At 55.7% G+C, this 15,364-nt stretch overlaps 1 protein-coding gene across 1 annotated transcript in view; it reads left to right on the top strand.

Moving 5' to 3' along the window:
• Positions 1-14,730, top strand: part of RRP12 (ribosomal RNA processing 12 homolog) — a 28,337-nt gene extending 13,607 nt beyond the window's left edge. Inside the window, exons 16-34 of the mRNA XM_068548294.1 lie at positions 250-314; positions 402-564; positions 994-1,148; positions 1,415-1,482; positions 2,042-2,135; positions 2,987-3,145; positions 3,280-3,360; positions 3,579-3,684; positions 3,912-4,019; positions 4,537-4,694; positions 5,710-5,801; positions 5,977-6,138; positions 6,258-6,430; positions 6,665-6,793; positions 9,798-9,847; positions 11,834-11,903; positions 13,439-13,506; positions 13,819-13,901; positions 14,207-14,730. Of these exons, the coding sequence (XP_068404395.1) occupies positions 250-314; positions 402-564; positions 994-1,148; positions 1,415-1,482; positions 2,042-2,135; positions 2,987-3,145; positions 3,280-3,360; positions 3,579-3,684; positions 3,912-4,019; positions 4,537-4,694; positions 5,710-5,801; positions 5,977-6,138; positions 6,258-6,430; positions 6,665-6,793; positions 9,798-9,847; positions 11,834-11,903; positions 13,439-13,506; positions 13,819-13,901; positions 14,207-14,309 (2,087 nt within the window). The 3' untranslated portion in view covers positions 14,310-14,730. The remainder of the gene's footprint in view (positions 1-249; positions 315-401; positions 565-993; positions 1,149-1,414; positions 1,483-2,041; positions 2,136-2,986; positions 3,146-3,279; positions 3,361-3,578; positions 3,685-3,911; positions 4,020-4,536; positions 4,695-5,709; positions 5,802-5,976; positions 6,139-6,257; positions 6,431-6,664; positions 6,794-9,797; positions 9,848-11,833; positions 11,904-13,438; positions 13,507-13,818; positions 13,902-14,206) is intronic.
• The last annotated feature ends 634 nt before the right edge of the window (positions 14,731-15,364 follow it).

The raw sequence follows: 15,364 nt of genomic DNA, 5'->3' as shown, positions 1-15,364 counted from the left end.
AAGGTCAGAAATGGGGAGGAAGATTTGGGGGGGAGATTGTGGGGAGATATCGCTTTCTGTTTTACACAGGTCTTTTCACTTTTTTAGAACAAACAAGTGTTTGTTTAATAATAAGTGTTATGTTTCGTCTGTGGAGCAGGGGAATCGCCCATGTTCCTGTCCTCGTCATTGGGCTTTTGGTTTGGGTAAAAATGAGGCCTGTCAGTCAGGAGTGTGCCCAGGGTCACACTGTGTCCTGTGTCACTCTAGCAATGGACCTGGCCCAGGCAGGCAGCACAGTGGAGTCCAAGATCTACGACACGCTCCAGTGGCAGGTAAGGGGTCAGCTGGGGGGCGTGGGGAGGACAGGCGGGCACAGGTTGCTGGGCGTCACTCTCCTCTATCATCCCCTCCCTCCCCAGATCTGGACCCTCCTGCCTGGGTTCTGCACGAGGCCCACGGACGTGGCCACCGCCTTCAAAGGGCTGGCGCGGACACTGGGCACGGCCATCAGCGAGCGCCCAGACCTGAGGGTCACTGTGTGCCAGGCCCTGCGCACCCTCATCACCAAGGGCTGTGAGGCGGGTACGTGTGGGCTGTGCGGTCGGGGCTGGAGGAAGATGGCTGTGATGGTGCGAGTCCCCTGACCCTGCCTGTCCAGCTCATTGCCTGAGCCACCGCTGATCCTTGTCAAGGACCTGAGTGTCCGCTGGGGACCCGAGGAGTTAGTAGGACGCTGAGAACGGCCCCTTCTCTGCCTTTACTCTCAGTGTGCTGACAGCTGCTGGGAGTCGTCCAGCCTTTACGTGGGGCTAGCACTTGGCTGGCCCCATAGACCGTGGTGGCCCCTCGTCCTCTGTGCTCTCGCTTCAGCCTCTCCTGTCCCAGAAAAGCCCCAAACCCATGATCCTGTCACAGGTCCCCCAAAAGAATGCCTCTGGGCTGCAACCACAGTGGCCTTTGAGGCAGGGTCATCTCCTGGCCCTTTTGTGCAAACTTTGGTCCTCCTGCCAGAGGCTGACCGTGCTGAAGTGAGCCGCTTTGCGAAGAACTTTCTGCCGATCCTGTTCAACCTGTACGGGCAGCCCATTGCAGCTGGAGACACCCCAGCCCCTCGCCGGGCCGTGCTGGAAACCATCAAAACTTACCTCACCATTACTGAGCCTCAGGTGAGCTGGTAGAGGAGGGGGAGGAACAGTCTCTGGTGGGTGAGTGTTGGGTTGGGGTGTTGGAAAGGTCAAGACCCTACCCACCATGGCTCACTTGGCCCTCTGCCCCCAGAAGAACAGGGGACCACATGCCAGCAGTAGGCTGGACTCGAGGCTCCTCAAAAGGGAGGAGAGGAGGGGGAAGAGACGAGGATGCAATTCTGGGACCTGCTGCTGCTCTGTATTTTCTCTTGAACAACTCCCTCCTTATCCCTTTGGGCTGCCAGTTGGTGAATGGTTTCCTGGAAAAAGCCAGTGAGAAGGTGCTGGACCCTGCTAGCTCTGACTTCACCAGGTAAGTGCCCCACTTGAGCTGGGGCAGCCCAGGGAGCTAGAGAGTACGTCTAGCAGAAGCTCTGTGTTTCTGTCTGGAATTATTTAGGAAAGTCTTGAGATATTCAATGTCCCAGCTCTACCATGAGACCTGACCAGTTCCTCCATCCTGGAGCACCATTGTAGTCTGCTAGGGAAGGGTGAGGACCCTGGAGACATGCTGCCCGGATTCAAATCCCAGCTCTGCCCCTTATAAGCTGTGACCTTGGTTGAGTTATTTATCTACTCTAGTCTGTGCCTTCATCTGTAAAATGGGCATGATGATAATACCTGCAATAGAGTTGCTGTGAGGATTGAAGGGGTTAAGACATGTAAAGCGCTGGGAACAGTGCTGGTACCTTATGAGTGCTGAGTTAGGTTACAGGCAGTGATTATTGTTCATGGGCTCCTTCGAGGCCCCTTGTCCTCCTCACCCTGACCTTTCCCACCTCCCCCGTACCCAGTAGACATGAGGACACTGAGAGTCCATGCCCTTCCCCAGCCTCCACTAAGCTTCTCCTTGGTCTCCTGTCGCTGAGCAGATTGTCCGTCCTGGACCTGGTCGTGGCCTTGGCTCCCCACGCTGATGAAGCCGCCATCAGCAAGCTGTACTCCACCATCCGGCCCTACCTAGAGGTGACCCGTGGAGGCCAGGAGCCCCACACAACCACACTTGGGGGGGGCGTGGGCCCTGTCTCCCTGTCTCCATGCCTTGCTGCTGCCCAAGATCGGGTTTTAATCTGCTTTCTCATGGCACGGCTGCCCTTTGTATCTGTCTAGCCCTGTACTCTGTCATGTAGGTGCCAGAGTGACAGAAATGCACGGCCATGCTTGGGCCTCACCTGCTAAGACGCCTCTTGCAGAGCCGAGGCCTGACTCACTCACTAGGCCCATCCCCGCCTAGCCTGATCTTCATCCTACCCAGCCTCATCCCCCTGCTGCCACTCCGGCCTCATTAGGCTGCTTTTAAGGGTTCCAGATATAACAGCCCCTCTGTGCCTTTGCACGTGCTGGGTCCCCTGCCTGACATGCTCGCCCCTGCCCGCTGTGGCTAACCGCCAGGCAAAAGTCAGGCCAGCGTGACCTTCTGAAAACTGTCACCACTGCAACAGTGTAATAAGCAGTCACCCAACAGCGTGAGAAGTGCTCTGGTGGAACGTGCAGGCAGACACACAAGTCCAGAGCAGAGTCACCTAACCTCGGGAGAGGTGTCCCATGGGGGAGCGGAAGGGATGGAGGGCTGGGTAGGCTTCACTCCCCTCGGCGTCCCCTGCCCGGCCCAGAGTTAGCCTCTCACTAACCTGTGTTCTCCCTGCCCTCCCACTGGATGTCACGAGCTCCAGAGGGCAGGGCCAGCTTCTCTGAGTCCCCACCAGGGCCAGTCACAGCTCACGTGGCTCCTCTGTGGATGTTATTGGACTGGGTGAGGTTGGGGGGCTCCCTAGCCCCGTCTCTCACCCACCCCTGTCTACCATACGCCCTCCCAGAGCAAGGCCCACGGGGTACAGAAGAAGGCCTACCGCGTGCTGGAGGAGGTGTGCGCCAGCCCCCAGGGCCCTGGCGCCCGCTTCGTGCAGAGCCACCTGGACGACCTGAAGAAGACCCTTCTGGACTCGCTACGGAGCACCTCCTCGCCCGCCAAGAGGGTGCGGACTCCAGGGGCCCCGCTCTGCCCGAGGGGGGATGAGCGACACCAGGAGAGGACCAGCGTGGAGACGCTTAGGGACTTCAGGGGCGGAGGCGGCATTGAGGGTCCTGACTGTTGTCCCCCGTCCTGCAGCCCCGTTTGAAGTGCCTCATACATATCGTGAGGAAGCTCTCAGCCGAGCACGAGGAGTTCATCAGTGCCCTCGTCCCGGAGGTGAGGGGTGCGGGAGGGGGGCATGTTGTGATTTGGGATTCCTTGGAATGTGGCTCCTGAAGGCCTACCAGGATCAGGGGAGGGCAGTATGGGGAGTGGGGGTGGGCTGGATTCACTGCCTGGGAGCGTGAGCGCCCTTACCTGTCCGCTCTGCCTCAGGCTGCCAACCCTGGGGTGGCCGGCTCGGGGAGCCCGTGCTAACGGGGCTGTCTGGGCAGGTGATCCTCTGCACCAAGGAGGTGTCGGTGGGAGCTCGGAAGAATGCTTTTGCGCTGCTGGTGGAGATGGGCCACGCCTTCCTTCGGTTTGGGCCAAACCCGGCAGGTGAGGCCCGGGTGGCATGGGGCTGGGGTGGACGCTGTGCTCCCGGCCTGGGTGAGGAGGCACCCCGCAGCCGCCCGTCGGAGAGGAAAGATAGGGGGAGCTGCCTAGCCCTGGCCCTGGGCGGGCTGCTCCTCTCTGGCTGGAGCCCCCCTTCCCGTTGGGCCTGCGATACAGCGTGCACAGTGGGCTCTGCCCTGGGCAACTCCTCTTGCTCTCCGCCCTCCCAGAGGCCCTGCAGCGCTACCTCGTCCTGATCTACCCTGGTCTCGTGGGCGCTGTGACCATGGTCAGCTGCAGTATCCTGGCCCTGACCCACCTCCTTTTCCAGTTTAAAGGTAAACGCTATTTCCTTGAAGGCCTGGGAAGCCCTCGGGGTAGGAAAATGCCCAGGAGGTCAGGACAGGGTGGCTACCGAAACAGGGAAAGGTCCTGGGAGGGAGGACGATGAGCTGGAACCAGGCCTGACCGCCTCCCGCCTCCTCTCCTACCCAGCTCGGCTTTCCTCATCCCACAGCTGCCTGCATCCCACTGTCAGAGTGGGTCGGAGGAGGTTAGGTCCCATGCCTAGATTTTAGTCCCGGTTCTGCCTCTTACCAGCCATGTGACACCTTGAACAAACTTAGGAACCTCCTGGAACCTTACTCTCTCATCTCTAAAATGGGGGAGAAAACCAGCACCTGTTCACAGGGTGGCTGAAGGACTAGAGGAGATGCTGGCAGAAAGTGACTAGACGCGTGCCAGGCACTTGGAAGTGTCCCCCAGGTGTCAGCTCCCACTCTTGTGACGCGGCAGGGGTCTTGGGTCTGGGTGGGGTTCCAGGTGTCTCTGACAGTGGCCCTCTGGCCACCACAGGTCTGATGGGGACCAGCACGATGGAGCAGCTGCTGGAGAATGTGTGCCTGCTCCTGGCCTCCCGTACCCGCGACGTGGTCAGATCAGCACTGGGCTTCATCAAGGTGGCAGTGGTCGTCATGGACGTGGCACATCTGGCCAAGCACGTGCAGCTGGTGGTGAGTGTCCCCTTCCCCTCGGCCAGTGGCATCATGGCCCGAGAGCTGCCAGCAGAGACCCAGTGAGCCTTGAGGCCAGCCAGCTTCAAACACTTTTCTAGCTACACGTTGTCTTGTGCAGCAGAAGGTCATGCAGGAGCCCTGGAAGGGACCAGTGGTGGAGGTAAAGGGGCACAGCACCCAGGCTGCCACTTGTCACCCCCCACGGCCCCTCCACAGCAGCAGGGGCTCTGCAGGGCAGGGACCAGTGGGTAGGGCCACCCCTTGTTTTACGGATAGCAAACTGAGGCCAGAGATTTTCCCAGGTCACAGTGCTAGTGAGAGCAGTCCTGGGAACAGAACTGCGACTCTGGGCTCTCCCTCGGAAGGGACCCAAACCTCCCTTTTTATTTTCCCTCTTGCACTGTGACCTTCTGGGTTTGAGAAGGCTTCTCTGGATGCCCCTGCTGGGCTGCAGAAGGGCCTGAAGAGCCCTCTGGTATTGGGTCCCTGGCCCCCTCCTGCTGGGCATAAGGCGTGCAGCAAGCTGGGACTGTCCTCTGAGCCCTCCGTCCACTGCACCCGCCGCCTCAGTTTCCCACCTCCAGCTGGGTTGAATCGCATCAGGGCTCTAGGTCCCTCTTGCCTGTCATCTTTGCATCTGGCCTTGGGTTGGGTCAAAGCGAGAAGGGGCAGATGAGAGTCAGGATGCCTGCCCCTGCCTGCCAAACCCTGCCGCCTAACTGGGGCCAGCGATGGGGAGGACGGCCTGAGCGGTGACCTGTCCTGGAGTGACTAGGGTTTATACAAGCCTTCAAAGGATCGAGGGGGCCCTGCACCACCAGCCTCACTGAGGGACACTGCAGATGATACCTGCAGGCCACACGTTTTTCACGAAGGCTGGAGAGCGGTCCAGCCAGAGATTCATGCAGGGCGGTAGGAGGGACTCGTGAAACCAGGAGAAACCCGTGGTGTGGGGGGCAGACAGGGTGGGGCGCGCATCCTCCCCCTGAAGCCCCGCTGCTCTGCCCCGCAGATGGGCGCCATCGGGAAGCTCTCGGACGACATGCGGCGGCACTTCCGCATGAAGCTTCGGAACCTGTTCACCAAGTTCATCCGCAAGTTCGGGTCTGTGCCCTGACTGGGAAGGAGTAGGGGAGGAGTCGAGGGGTTTCCAGTCCCACCAGGACTGCTGCTGAGAAGGGGCCAGGCTGGGGGGCTGGAAGGGCTCTGGCTGGACACCTCGCTCTGGATAGCGCTCTCTGGCCCGGGCACCTCACCGGCCCGTCTTCTACGCCCTCAGGTTCGAGCTGGTGAGGAAGCTCCTGCCAGAGGAATACCAGAAAGTCCTGGTAAACATCCGGAAAGCAGAGGCCCGGGCCAAGAAACACCGGGCCCTGAACCAGGCCGCTGTGGAAGAGGAGGAGGAGGAGGAGGAGGAGCCCGTCCAGGGCAAAGGCGACAGGTGAGACCCGTGGCGGGAGGCTGGGGACCTGGTCTCCCCCAACCCGAAGCCTGCCCAGGCCATGCCCAGCTGCCCTACCTCTCCTGGAGCGCCCTGACTTGGGGCTTGTCTGTCCTTAGCATTGAGGAGATCTTGGCTGACTCAGAGGATGAGGAGGACGAGGAGGAGGAGAGGAGCCGGGGCAAGGAGCAGCAGAGGCTGGCCCGCCACAGGAGCCGAGCGTGGCTGAAGGAGGGTGGCGGGGACGAGCCCCTCAACTTCTTGGACCCCAAGGTGGCCCAGCGAGTCCTGGGTGAGCAAGAAGCGGCTGGCCCATGGGCACAGAGGACAGGCTTGCCTTGGGCCAGGTTTAGGAGTGGCGTGGCCTCTGGGGAGGCCAGTGGGCACCCTGGCCTCCCACACATGCACATCATAGTGCTGCGGGCACTCATCCAAGTCACAGACCTGGGCTTGTCGGTTATGATGAGGGTGTGAGCGGGCTAGGACTGTCCTTCCACCTCCTCACCTCCCGACTCTGCCCCACCAGCCACCCAGCCTGGGCCGGGTCGGGGCAAGAAGAAGGACCACGGCTTCAAGGTGAGCGCCGACGGCCGGCTGATCATCCGTGAGGAGGAGGATGACAACGCCAAGCTGGAGGAAGAGGAAGGCGCTAAAGGTGGGGCCACCTGCCCATTCAGGAGCTGCAGCCGGCCTGGGCCAGGGCTGCACTTGCTTGCTCATTCATCCGCTCATTTGTTTGTTCACTCATTCACTCAGGGACCATTTTGAGGGGAAACGTAGGTTAAAAAAGATATAAGGAGCTTATGTCTCAGGCAAGTTTCTCAAATTTTTTGAGTTTCTCAAACTTTTTTGACCACATTGAGAAATCTTTTCATGGTGTAACCCAGCCATATATACAGTACTTCCATAATTCAAACAAAACTTTCAAAAGGCAGTAGTACTTCCTCATACCGTCTGTGATAACACTCTGTTAATCTCTCTTCTATTGTATTCTGTTCTGGTTATTCGCTTGTCCTCCTCCTTTTTGAAAATTTTTTTGTTTTTTTATTCCAAGCGTAAACTTGGCTGAGGCCTGGAAGCTCATTTATTGGTGAAAAGAGCCAGACTCTCCCGAGTCATTGTCTCCTGTTGTCCAGGGGCCGCTCAGGTGTAACATCTCCAAGTCCTGTTTCGTCTTTCCCGTTCCCTCTGCACGTATCTCTGTATTCACGTATCTCTGTATTCACGTATCTCTGTACATATCTTGTAAGATCACAAAAGCCTGGGTCTTCTAAATTTTATGTCTTCCTCTTTATTTTGGTTCTCACCGCCTGCTCACTGCAGCCACTCAACCAGTGCTGTCACTGCTGCCCCTGCAACCCGACTTACTGGTTGTGTGACTGTGGACAGTCATTTAACCTCTCTGTGCCTCAGTTTCCTCACTCCAAAGTGGGTGTAATACCAATACCTACTTCAGAGGGTTGTTGTGAAGATGAAATGGTGACCTGAACAGCATATAGACGTGCTGGGGGTAAATGTGGTGACACTATTTCCTGATCTGGCCTCGCCATTGCCCCCTTCTCACCCTCAGTGTATCCCGTCTCCTTGCTCCCTTCTTGCGCATGGAACCCTGACGCTAAAAATGCCCACCCGCCCCCTGCCCCCCACCTTCCCAGCCCCTCTCCACTCTTTCAGATCCAGTGCAAGTCCTTCTTTGTGGCCTTTCCACGGGCCCTTGGCTTCAGCCGTGTTCCCTCGGAACTCCCGACAAGCCCAGGGACTGCCAGGCTTCCATACTTTGTCACACGCTTCTTATGACGTTTGGTTGTTGATTGACTTCACTTCAGTTTGTCTTCCCTCCAGCTGATCAGTTTCAAAGTTCTTTTTTTTTTTAAATATACTGGTAGCTTTTTTTAAAAAATGGTAAAATATGCATAACATGTAATTTACTATCTTAACCATTTTTAAGTGTACGGTTCACCAGTGTGAAGTACATTCACATTGTTGTACCACCTATCTCCAGAACTCTTCATCTTGCAAAACTGAAACTCTGTACGCATTAAACAGCAACTCCCCATTTCCCCCTCCTCCGGCCCCTGACAGCCACCATTCTGCTTTCTGTCTGTATGGATGTGAATTTGAATATGAGTCGAGGTTCCTCATATAAGTGGAATCATTCAGTATTTGTGCTTTTGTGTCTGGTTTATTTCACTCAGCATAATGTCCTCAAGGTTTATCTGTGTTGTAGCTTGTGTCAGAATTTCCTTCCTTTTTAAGGCTTGCCTTATTCTGTTGTATATCTAGACCACATTTTGTTTGTCCATCATCCATCAGTGGACATTTGGGTTGCTTCCACTTTTTTTTGTTTTTCTTTCTTCCACTTTTTGACTATTGTGAATAGTGCTGCTATGAACATAAATATACAAATACCTCTTCAAGATCCTGCTTTCAGTTCGTTTGGGTATATGCCCAGAAGTGGAATTGCTGGATCATATGGTAGTTCTGTCTTTAATTTTTTGAGGAACTGCCCTACTGTTTTCCATGGTGGCTGCACTATTTTACATTCCCACCAGCAGGACACAAGGGTTTCAATTTCTCCACACCCTCTCCAGCCCTTGCTGTTTTCTGTTTCATTGATAGTAGCCATCCTAATGTATGTAAAGTGGTATCTCATGGTAGTTTTGTTTGCATTTCCCTAATGATTAGTGATGTTTAGCGTCTTTTCATGTTTGTTGTCTATCTTTTTGGAGAAGTGTCTACTCAAGTCCTTTGCCCATTTTTGAATTGGGTTTTTTTTTTTTAACATTTTTATTGGAGTATAATTGCTTTACATTGTTGTGTTAGTGTCTGCTGTATAACAAAGTGAATCAGCAATATGTATACATATGTCGCCATATCCCCTCCCTCTTGCGTCTCAGGTTGTTTCTTTTTGTTGTTGAGTTATAGGAGTTCTTTCTTTATTCTGGATATTAACTTTTTATCAGATGTATGATTTGCAAATACTTTCTCCTATCCTGTAGGCTGCGTTTTCATCCTGTTGATGTGTCCTTTGACATACACAAGTTTAACATTTTTAATGGAGTCTAATTTATCTATCTTTTGTTTATCTATCTTTTGAAAGTATTTTGCAAATACTTTCTCCTATCCTGTAGGCTGCCTTTTCATCCTGTTGGTGTGTCCTTTGACATACACAAATTTAACGTTTTTAATGGAGTCTAATCTATGTATCTTTCGTTTATCTACCTTTTGTTGCCTATGCTTTTTGTTGGTTCATACTTCTTTATATCGCCACACAATACCTAGCACAGATACGGAGAAAGGTTTTTAAGCAGGGGAATAGGGCAGTCTTCCCAGCAAAGTGGAGTGTATGTGGGGCTGCGGGAATGCCTGGCTCCCCAGGAAACCTGGGGCTTTCTTAGAGTCTCAACAAAAGCTGTATTCACTTTAGAAGTCAGGTCACCGCTTCCTTGAGGGGCTGTCGTCCTTGGGGCCCAGGATGGGAAGGAGGAAGGGGCAGGGTCCAGGGGTCTCATCTTCCACGGGATAGGTCTTCTGGGGCTGGAGTTGGCAGCCCTTGCACCCTGATGAGCTGGGAGGAGGCAGGTTGAAATTTGTGTGGGCTTCGGGAGGACAGGGGCGCTCCCTGAGTGTTCACAGGTCTCTCTTCTTTTTGGCTCCAGGGGAGGATGAAGAGATGGCTGACCTGATGGAAGACGGGGGCGTCAGGAGTGTGAGTAATTCCTACTGCTGGAGGGCCGGGGCCCTTAGACCGCTCCACACACTCACTTGCCCTGCTTCCTCACTGCTCAGTGGAGCCTCGGGGTGGCACACAGCAGGCAGTCCGGGGCTTGCAGTGTCACGGCTGACCCCTCTGTGGGGCGCGGAGGGGGCTTGGCTCCCTCTGAAGCACCCAGTGCCTCCTTCGGTGTTGGCTGCGTTGTCCAGCTCAAGGAAGAAAGAGACTGTCCCTTGTCTCTCCACTGAGGGCATGTGCTGTGCAGGCAGCAAGGGCAACAGCCGGCCTGCGTGCCGCCGGGGGCCGGCTCCACCTGGGGGAGGGGCACCCACCCCTGAGGAGTGCCGAGGGCCCCATGTGTCGCCTCACTAATCCTCCCAGGAGGTGGGGGCTCTTTATCATCCGCAGCCTGCCCGAGGCCACAGGGGTTGTTAAAAGTGCATGTCTCCGGCCCCAGGCTGAACTCAAATCCCAGCTTGTATGTAAAGCGTGTGGCACTTAGCGGCGCTAGGGAAGTGGTGGCTGTTCATCGTTGTCATCATCATCATCATTATTACATTTTCCCTGGAAATCTTCTTCTGGCCGAAGCCTGCCTGATTCCTTGAGCACATCCTCACAGGTGGCTTTGCAGTCCCTCTGCAGCCTACCCTTGTTCCTGGCCAGGGGAGCTGACTGCGGCTGTGGAAGGATGGCCCCCAGGTCAGCAGAGCAGGGCTGGGGCACCTTGTCTCATGGCACCGAGAGGGTCCCAGGGTGGCCACGCTCCCGGTTGGCTCATGGCAGCCATCACCCGCCATTGGCATCCCCGGGGGCTTTTTTGCATAATAGTTGCTTAGTCTCACTCCTCTGCCCTCAGTTGTGGGAGCATAAAATGCCAGGGTGCAACTGACAGCTGCAGTTGCCAGTGGGCAGAACTGTTGCCAGGTGCCAGCTGAACCAAGAACAAACTGAGCCATCACCTCCATGATGAAGCCAAAGCCACATTTCCAGCCGGTTTCTGTTTCTCCACAAGGAGCCCCCTCTGCTGGGTCTCAGCTAACAAAACTGGGTGTCCTGGTTCCCCAGACACACTTGTGTGTGCTGCAGCCTCGTTCCCTTTACCTGGCACACCTTCCCTTCTATCTGACCCCTAAGCCAGTGAATGCCCCTCAGGTGCCTTGGGTCCCTGGGGAGCTTGAGCCTCAGGAATCTGTAGTTTGAACAGGCTTCCCGGGCAGTGTGGGAGAGACACTGTGGGGCAGCCAGCCCTGCGAGCTCAGGTCTCCCCACACAACAGCCCTCCGCCTTGCCTGGTTGTCAGTTTTCCGGGCTCAGATCTCCTGGTGGGCTGGGCTGCTGTCAGGCCCACCTCTCCCTCTTGGAGCTCCCAGCACGGTGCCTGGCAGGTAGCATTTGCCTCGTGCTTACAACTCCGGGGACGGTAGCATTGTTGAGCGACTGTGATGACTGACTTGAGCAGGGGTCTCCCACCTGCCTGAGGGCCCCGGGAGCACAGGAAGTGGGTCTTGTCCCCTGTATCCCCAGGGCCTGGCACTTAGTCAGAGACCAGTGAGTCTGACTAATGGAGAGGGTGCGGTGAAGATCATGTGAGACGAAGTACCGGTAAAGCTGTTCTCCCCAAAGAGGCTGAGGACCTCATTACCCCCGTTAGGAAGGCTGGGCTAAACTGAGGTCAAGGTGCCCAGACAGGCAGCTGTAGCCCTGTTGGGGGAGTTCATGTGGAGAGGCCTAGCCGTGGAGCAGCCGACCTGAGCTCTGCAGTGAGGACCTGGGCTGGAGGCCGCGCCTGTGCTGCCTAGCAGGGTGGCCTTGCCTGTTACTTGCCCTTTCTGAGCTTTAGTGCCCTCATCTGTATGGGGGATTGAGTGCTTGGCAGAGAACCTTTTCTACTAACGCAGGTTGTGATTGCTTTTGCGGCTACCATTAGTGAGGATCATCATGTCCTCTTGTTTATGAACTTTGCTTGTTCCCTCTTTATAGAAAAAGCACCAGAAGCTCAAGCAGAAAGAGGCTGACGATGAGGAGCTGGAGATGCCCCCTCAGTACCAAGGTGAGGCTTCCTCTCCTCTCTCTTGCAGCAGGTTCCCTGTCACCGGCACTAGGCAGGGTGTGTTGCAGGCAGAGTCAAGAGGTTGCATAGCCTGGTTGTACTCAGTTGGCACCAGCGAAGATTGGCTGATATGTCCCATAAGACTGGGCTGGGGACCCAGGGGGTCTGTGGGTGAGGGAGAGCCCGGGGGTTAGGAGATCTGTGCACAGAACCCCCAACCCTTCTGGGGAGCCCCGGAGCCCCATCTCTTCCCCACCCACCCAAGCTTTCCTGAGGCTTGCAGCCCACCCTTCTCCTGGGAGATGTCTGCCTCTCTTTGCTGGCTTTGAGTCAGACCAGATTTGATCTATGTTGAGGCTGGCAGTTGGGAGGGCTGCCCAGGGAGTTCCCCTGTACAGTTGTTTCTGGGCTCCCAGGCTGTTCCTTTCCCCAGAGTAGCTGCTAGAGGTACCAAGGTGGCTGCCCGAAGCCAGGAGAGGCCTCTGTTGCCTCACCTTTGCCTCCTTTCCCCCGAGGCAGCCCCCGCAGGGCCCCTGCCCCCAGGCCCTCGAAGCAGAGCCCCTGCTCTGCATCTGGAGGTCCAGGGGCTCCTGCGGGAGGTCCCTGATCCCAGTAGCAGGTATGCTCTCAGAGCCCCACGGCATCCTCACCCAGCTGGAGCGCCTCAGGGCTCCTTCTCGTTCTGTGGCCCCCCAGGCCAGGGCCCAGCTCACCTCCTCTGCTCTGAGATGGTGTGGTGCAGAAGCAGTAGTACCACACGATGCAGCAGGAGGCCTGGGTTCAGGACTGCTTGGCCAGCTGCTCTTAGCTGTGTGACCTTGGCCTGGTCACGCTGCCTCTCTGACCTTCTAGTTTCTCACCTTTAAAGGAGATTCATCTGGGTCATCTAAGAGAGCCCTCCCTAGTCGGCACTGTGGGATTCCATCCAGGACTGTGTGGAAGTCCGGGCTGGAAATGACACTGGCCTTGGAAGCACTTCGATCTCTCGAAGCCGCAGTTTTCACGTCTGTACAATGGGATAAGAGCTGCCTTTCTAACTCACAGTTTTGGTGTGAAGCCTGAACGATGTCAAGCCTTAGTGCCTCATTTTACAGATGAGCTTAAGAGGCTCCAGAAAGTTGAGAGCCTTGCCTGCGGTTAGAGCTGGGAGTTGAACCCCAGTCTGTCTGGCTTCAAAGCCTATGTTCTTTTCCCCAGAACAAATGGAGCAGATTTAGTTTGGAGAGGGTGAGGTATTTTATGTTAGTCGAGAATATGTATGTTCCCAGAGGTCACTGGTAGGTCTCTGTGGATTCAGGTCAGTCTGAGGAGCTCAGTGGTCTAATTGTCAAGTCGCTGGACAGTCCCTTCTCGAGGAAGGTCTTTGTCCTTTGTTGGTAGGGGACAGCCATTCAGTCCTGGCTGTGACTCATCTCCCCAGCAGCTCTCTGGGGAGAAGGTGCCCATTGCCTTCTCCCATTGCCTGCTCTCCGGGGAGAAGGCTGCCCGATTGCCCTGGCCTTGTCTGACTCATGGCCTCTGTGTTCCCCCTCTAGCGGGAGGCTCTGGCATCCATCGCCCTGTGGCCAAGAAGGCTACCCCCGGGGCCGAATACAAGGCCAAGGTAAGAGCTGCTGGTGGGGCAAGGACTCTCCTGGCAGAGTCTCTGGGGAAGTGCGGGGCAGCTGTGCCCATCACCGCCCTGGAGAGGCACCTCTGTGGAGCCAGCCTGAGGCCACACTGAGGGGCACACAGAGGTCTTGTTAGCACCTGAAGTCCAGGCCTTTGTTGGATGGCTGTCCAGGGCTGCAGAAGCTCTTTGGCACCACCTGAGGCAGAGGATGAAGGGAAGGGAGGATGCAGCCTGTCAGGTCAGGGGCAAGGGTGGAAAGGGAAGCCCACCCTCCTGGCTGACTCTGTTTCTCTGGGTGAGCAGAAAGCAAAGGGTGACGTGAAGAAGAAAGGTCGGCTCGAGCCCTATGCCTACATCCCCCTCAGTAAAACCAAGCTCAACCGCAGGTACGGCGTGTGCAGGGTCGGGGGTGAGGGCTGTGCTCGTTACACTCTCCACTCGATTGCTCAAGTCTCTTCCAGTTTTTTATTTTTACTTTTTCACATGCACCTTCAAGTATCATTGACTTGAACTGCTCTTTTAAACATGATGGTTGTGGTGTGCGCGGATCACGTGCTGCCCACCACCTGGCAGCGCCCCTTCTCCCCTGTTCCTGCTGGTGCCGGGGTGGGGGCACCACCCTTTGATGCTATGGGAAGGGGGGCTGCCTGTTCTCGGCGACGTGTGACCCTTCTGATCCTTGTCCCTGCAGGAAGAAGGTGAAGCTGCAGGGACAGTTCAAAGGCCTGGTGAGAGCTGCCCAGCGGGGCTCCCAGGTGGGACACAAGCTCCGCAGAAAGGATCAACGGCCCTGAGCCCCGGGACCCCCCGGGCTGCTCTGTGGTCCAGCTGGAGGCCCCTTTTTAGCCCCCAAGCTGCCGTGACGCCAGCTCCAGATGCAGCAGTCAGTGGGAGAGCCTGGACTCAGAATGACTTGTTGGAACCAGGACTGGTTCCCAGAGGTGCTCTGGATTTTGGAAGCTCCAAATGGGAGTCACCCTTTAGAGATGTCCCTGGGGCCTGGAGATGGGAATGTGGCCTCAGTGCCTCTGAGTAGGCTAGTGAGGCGGCTGTGCTTTCCGTCCAGAGTGTTTGCGTGCAACAGAATAGACGGTCTTCCTTTCCTCTAGCTGCCTGTAGCCACGTGGCACTCTGCCTGGCTGCAGTCTGGCTTTGTGAGATTTGCTGTGATCAGACATAGAATAAAGATGCAACACCATGTGTTGTACCTAGAAACACTGTGTTTTATCACCTGCCCCCCTCAGGTACAAGAACAGTGTCTGGTCATTGGCAACAGTGGCTTGACCACTTCCTCTCCTGTCCCATCATGCTGTCGGGGGTGCGTAGCATAATAGCCCTGGGTCAGGCTTTGGATCTTGCCCTTTGTATCTTTTTTTTTAACATCTTTATTGGAGTATAATTGCTTTACAATGGTGTGTTAGTTTCTGCTGTATAACAAAGTGAATCAGCTACACATATACATATATCCCCATATCCCCTCCCTCTTGCGTCTTCCTCCCACCCTCCCTATCCCACCCTTCTAGGTGGTCTCAAAGCACCGAGCTGATCTCCCTGTGCTATGCGGCTGCTTCCCACTAGCTATCTATTTTACATTTGGTAGTGTATATGTGTCCATTGCCACTCTCTCACTTTGTCCCAGCTTACCCTTCCCACTCCCCATGTCCTCAAGTCCATTCTCTACATCTGCGTCTTTATTCCTGTCCTGCCCCTAGGTTCTTCAGAACCATTTTGTTTGTTTGTTTTTAGATTCCATGTATATGTGTTAGCATACGGTATTTGTTTTTCTCTTTCTGACTTACTTCACTTTGTATGACAGACTCTAGGTTCATCTACCTCACTACAGATAACT

This window comes from Eschrichtius robustus, chromosome 7 (assembly GCF_028021215.1).
Source record: "Eschrichtius robustus isolate mEscRob2 chromosome 7, mEscRob2.pri, whole genome shotgun sequence".
In the NCBI taxonomy this organism is placed as follows: domain Eukaryota; kingdom Metazoa; phylum Chordata; class Mammalia; order Artiodactyla; family Eschrichtiidae; genus Eschrichtius; species Eschrichtius robustus.
The sequence above is the reverse complement of the archived record's forward strand: the minus strand, read 5'-3'. Positions and strand labels throughout refer to the sequence as shown.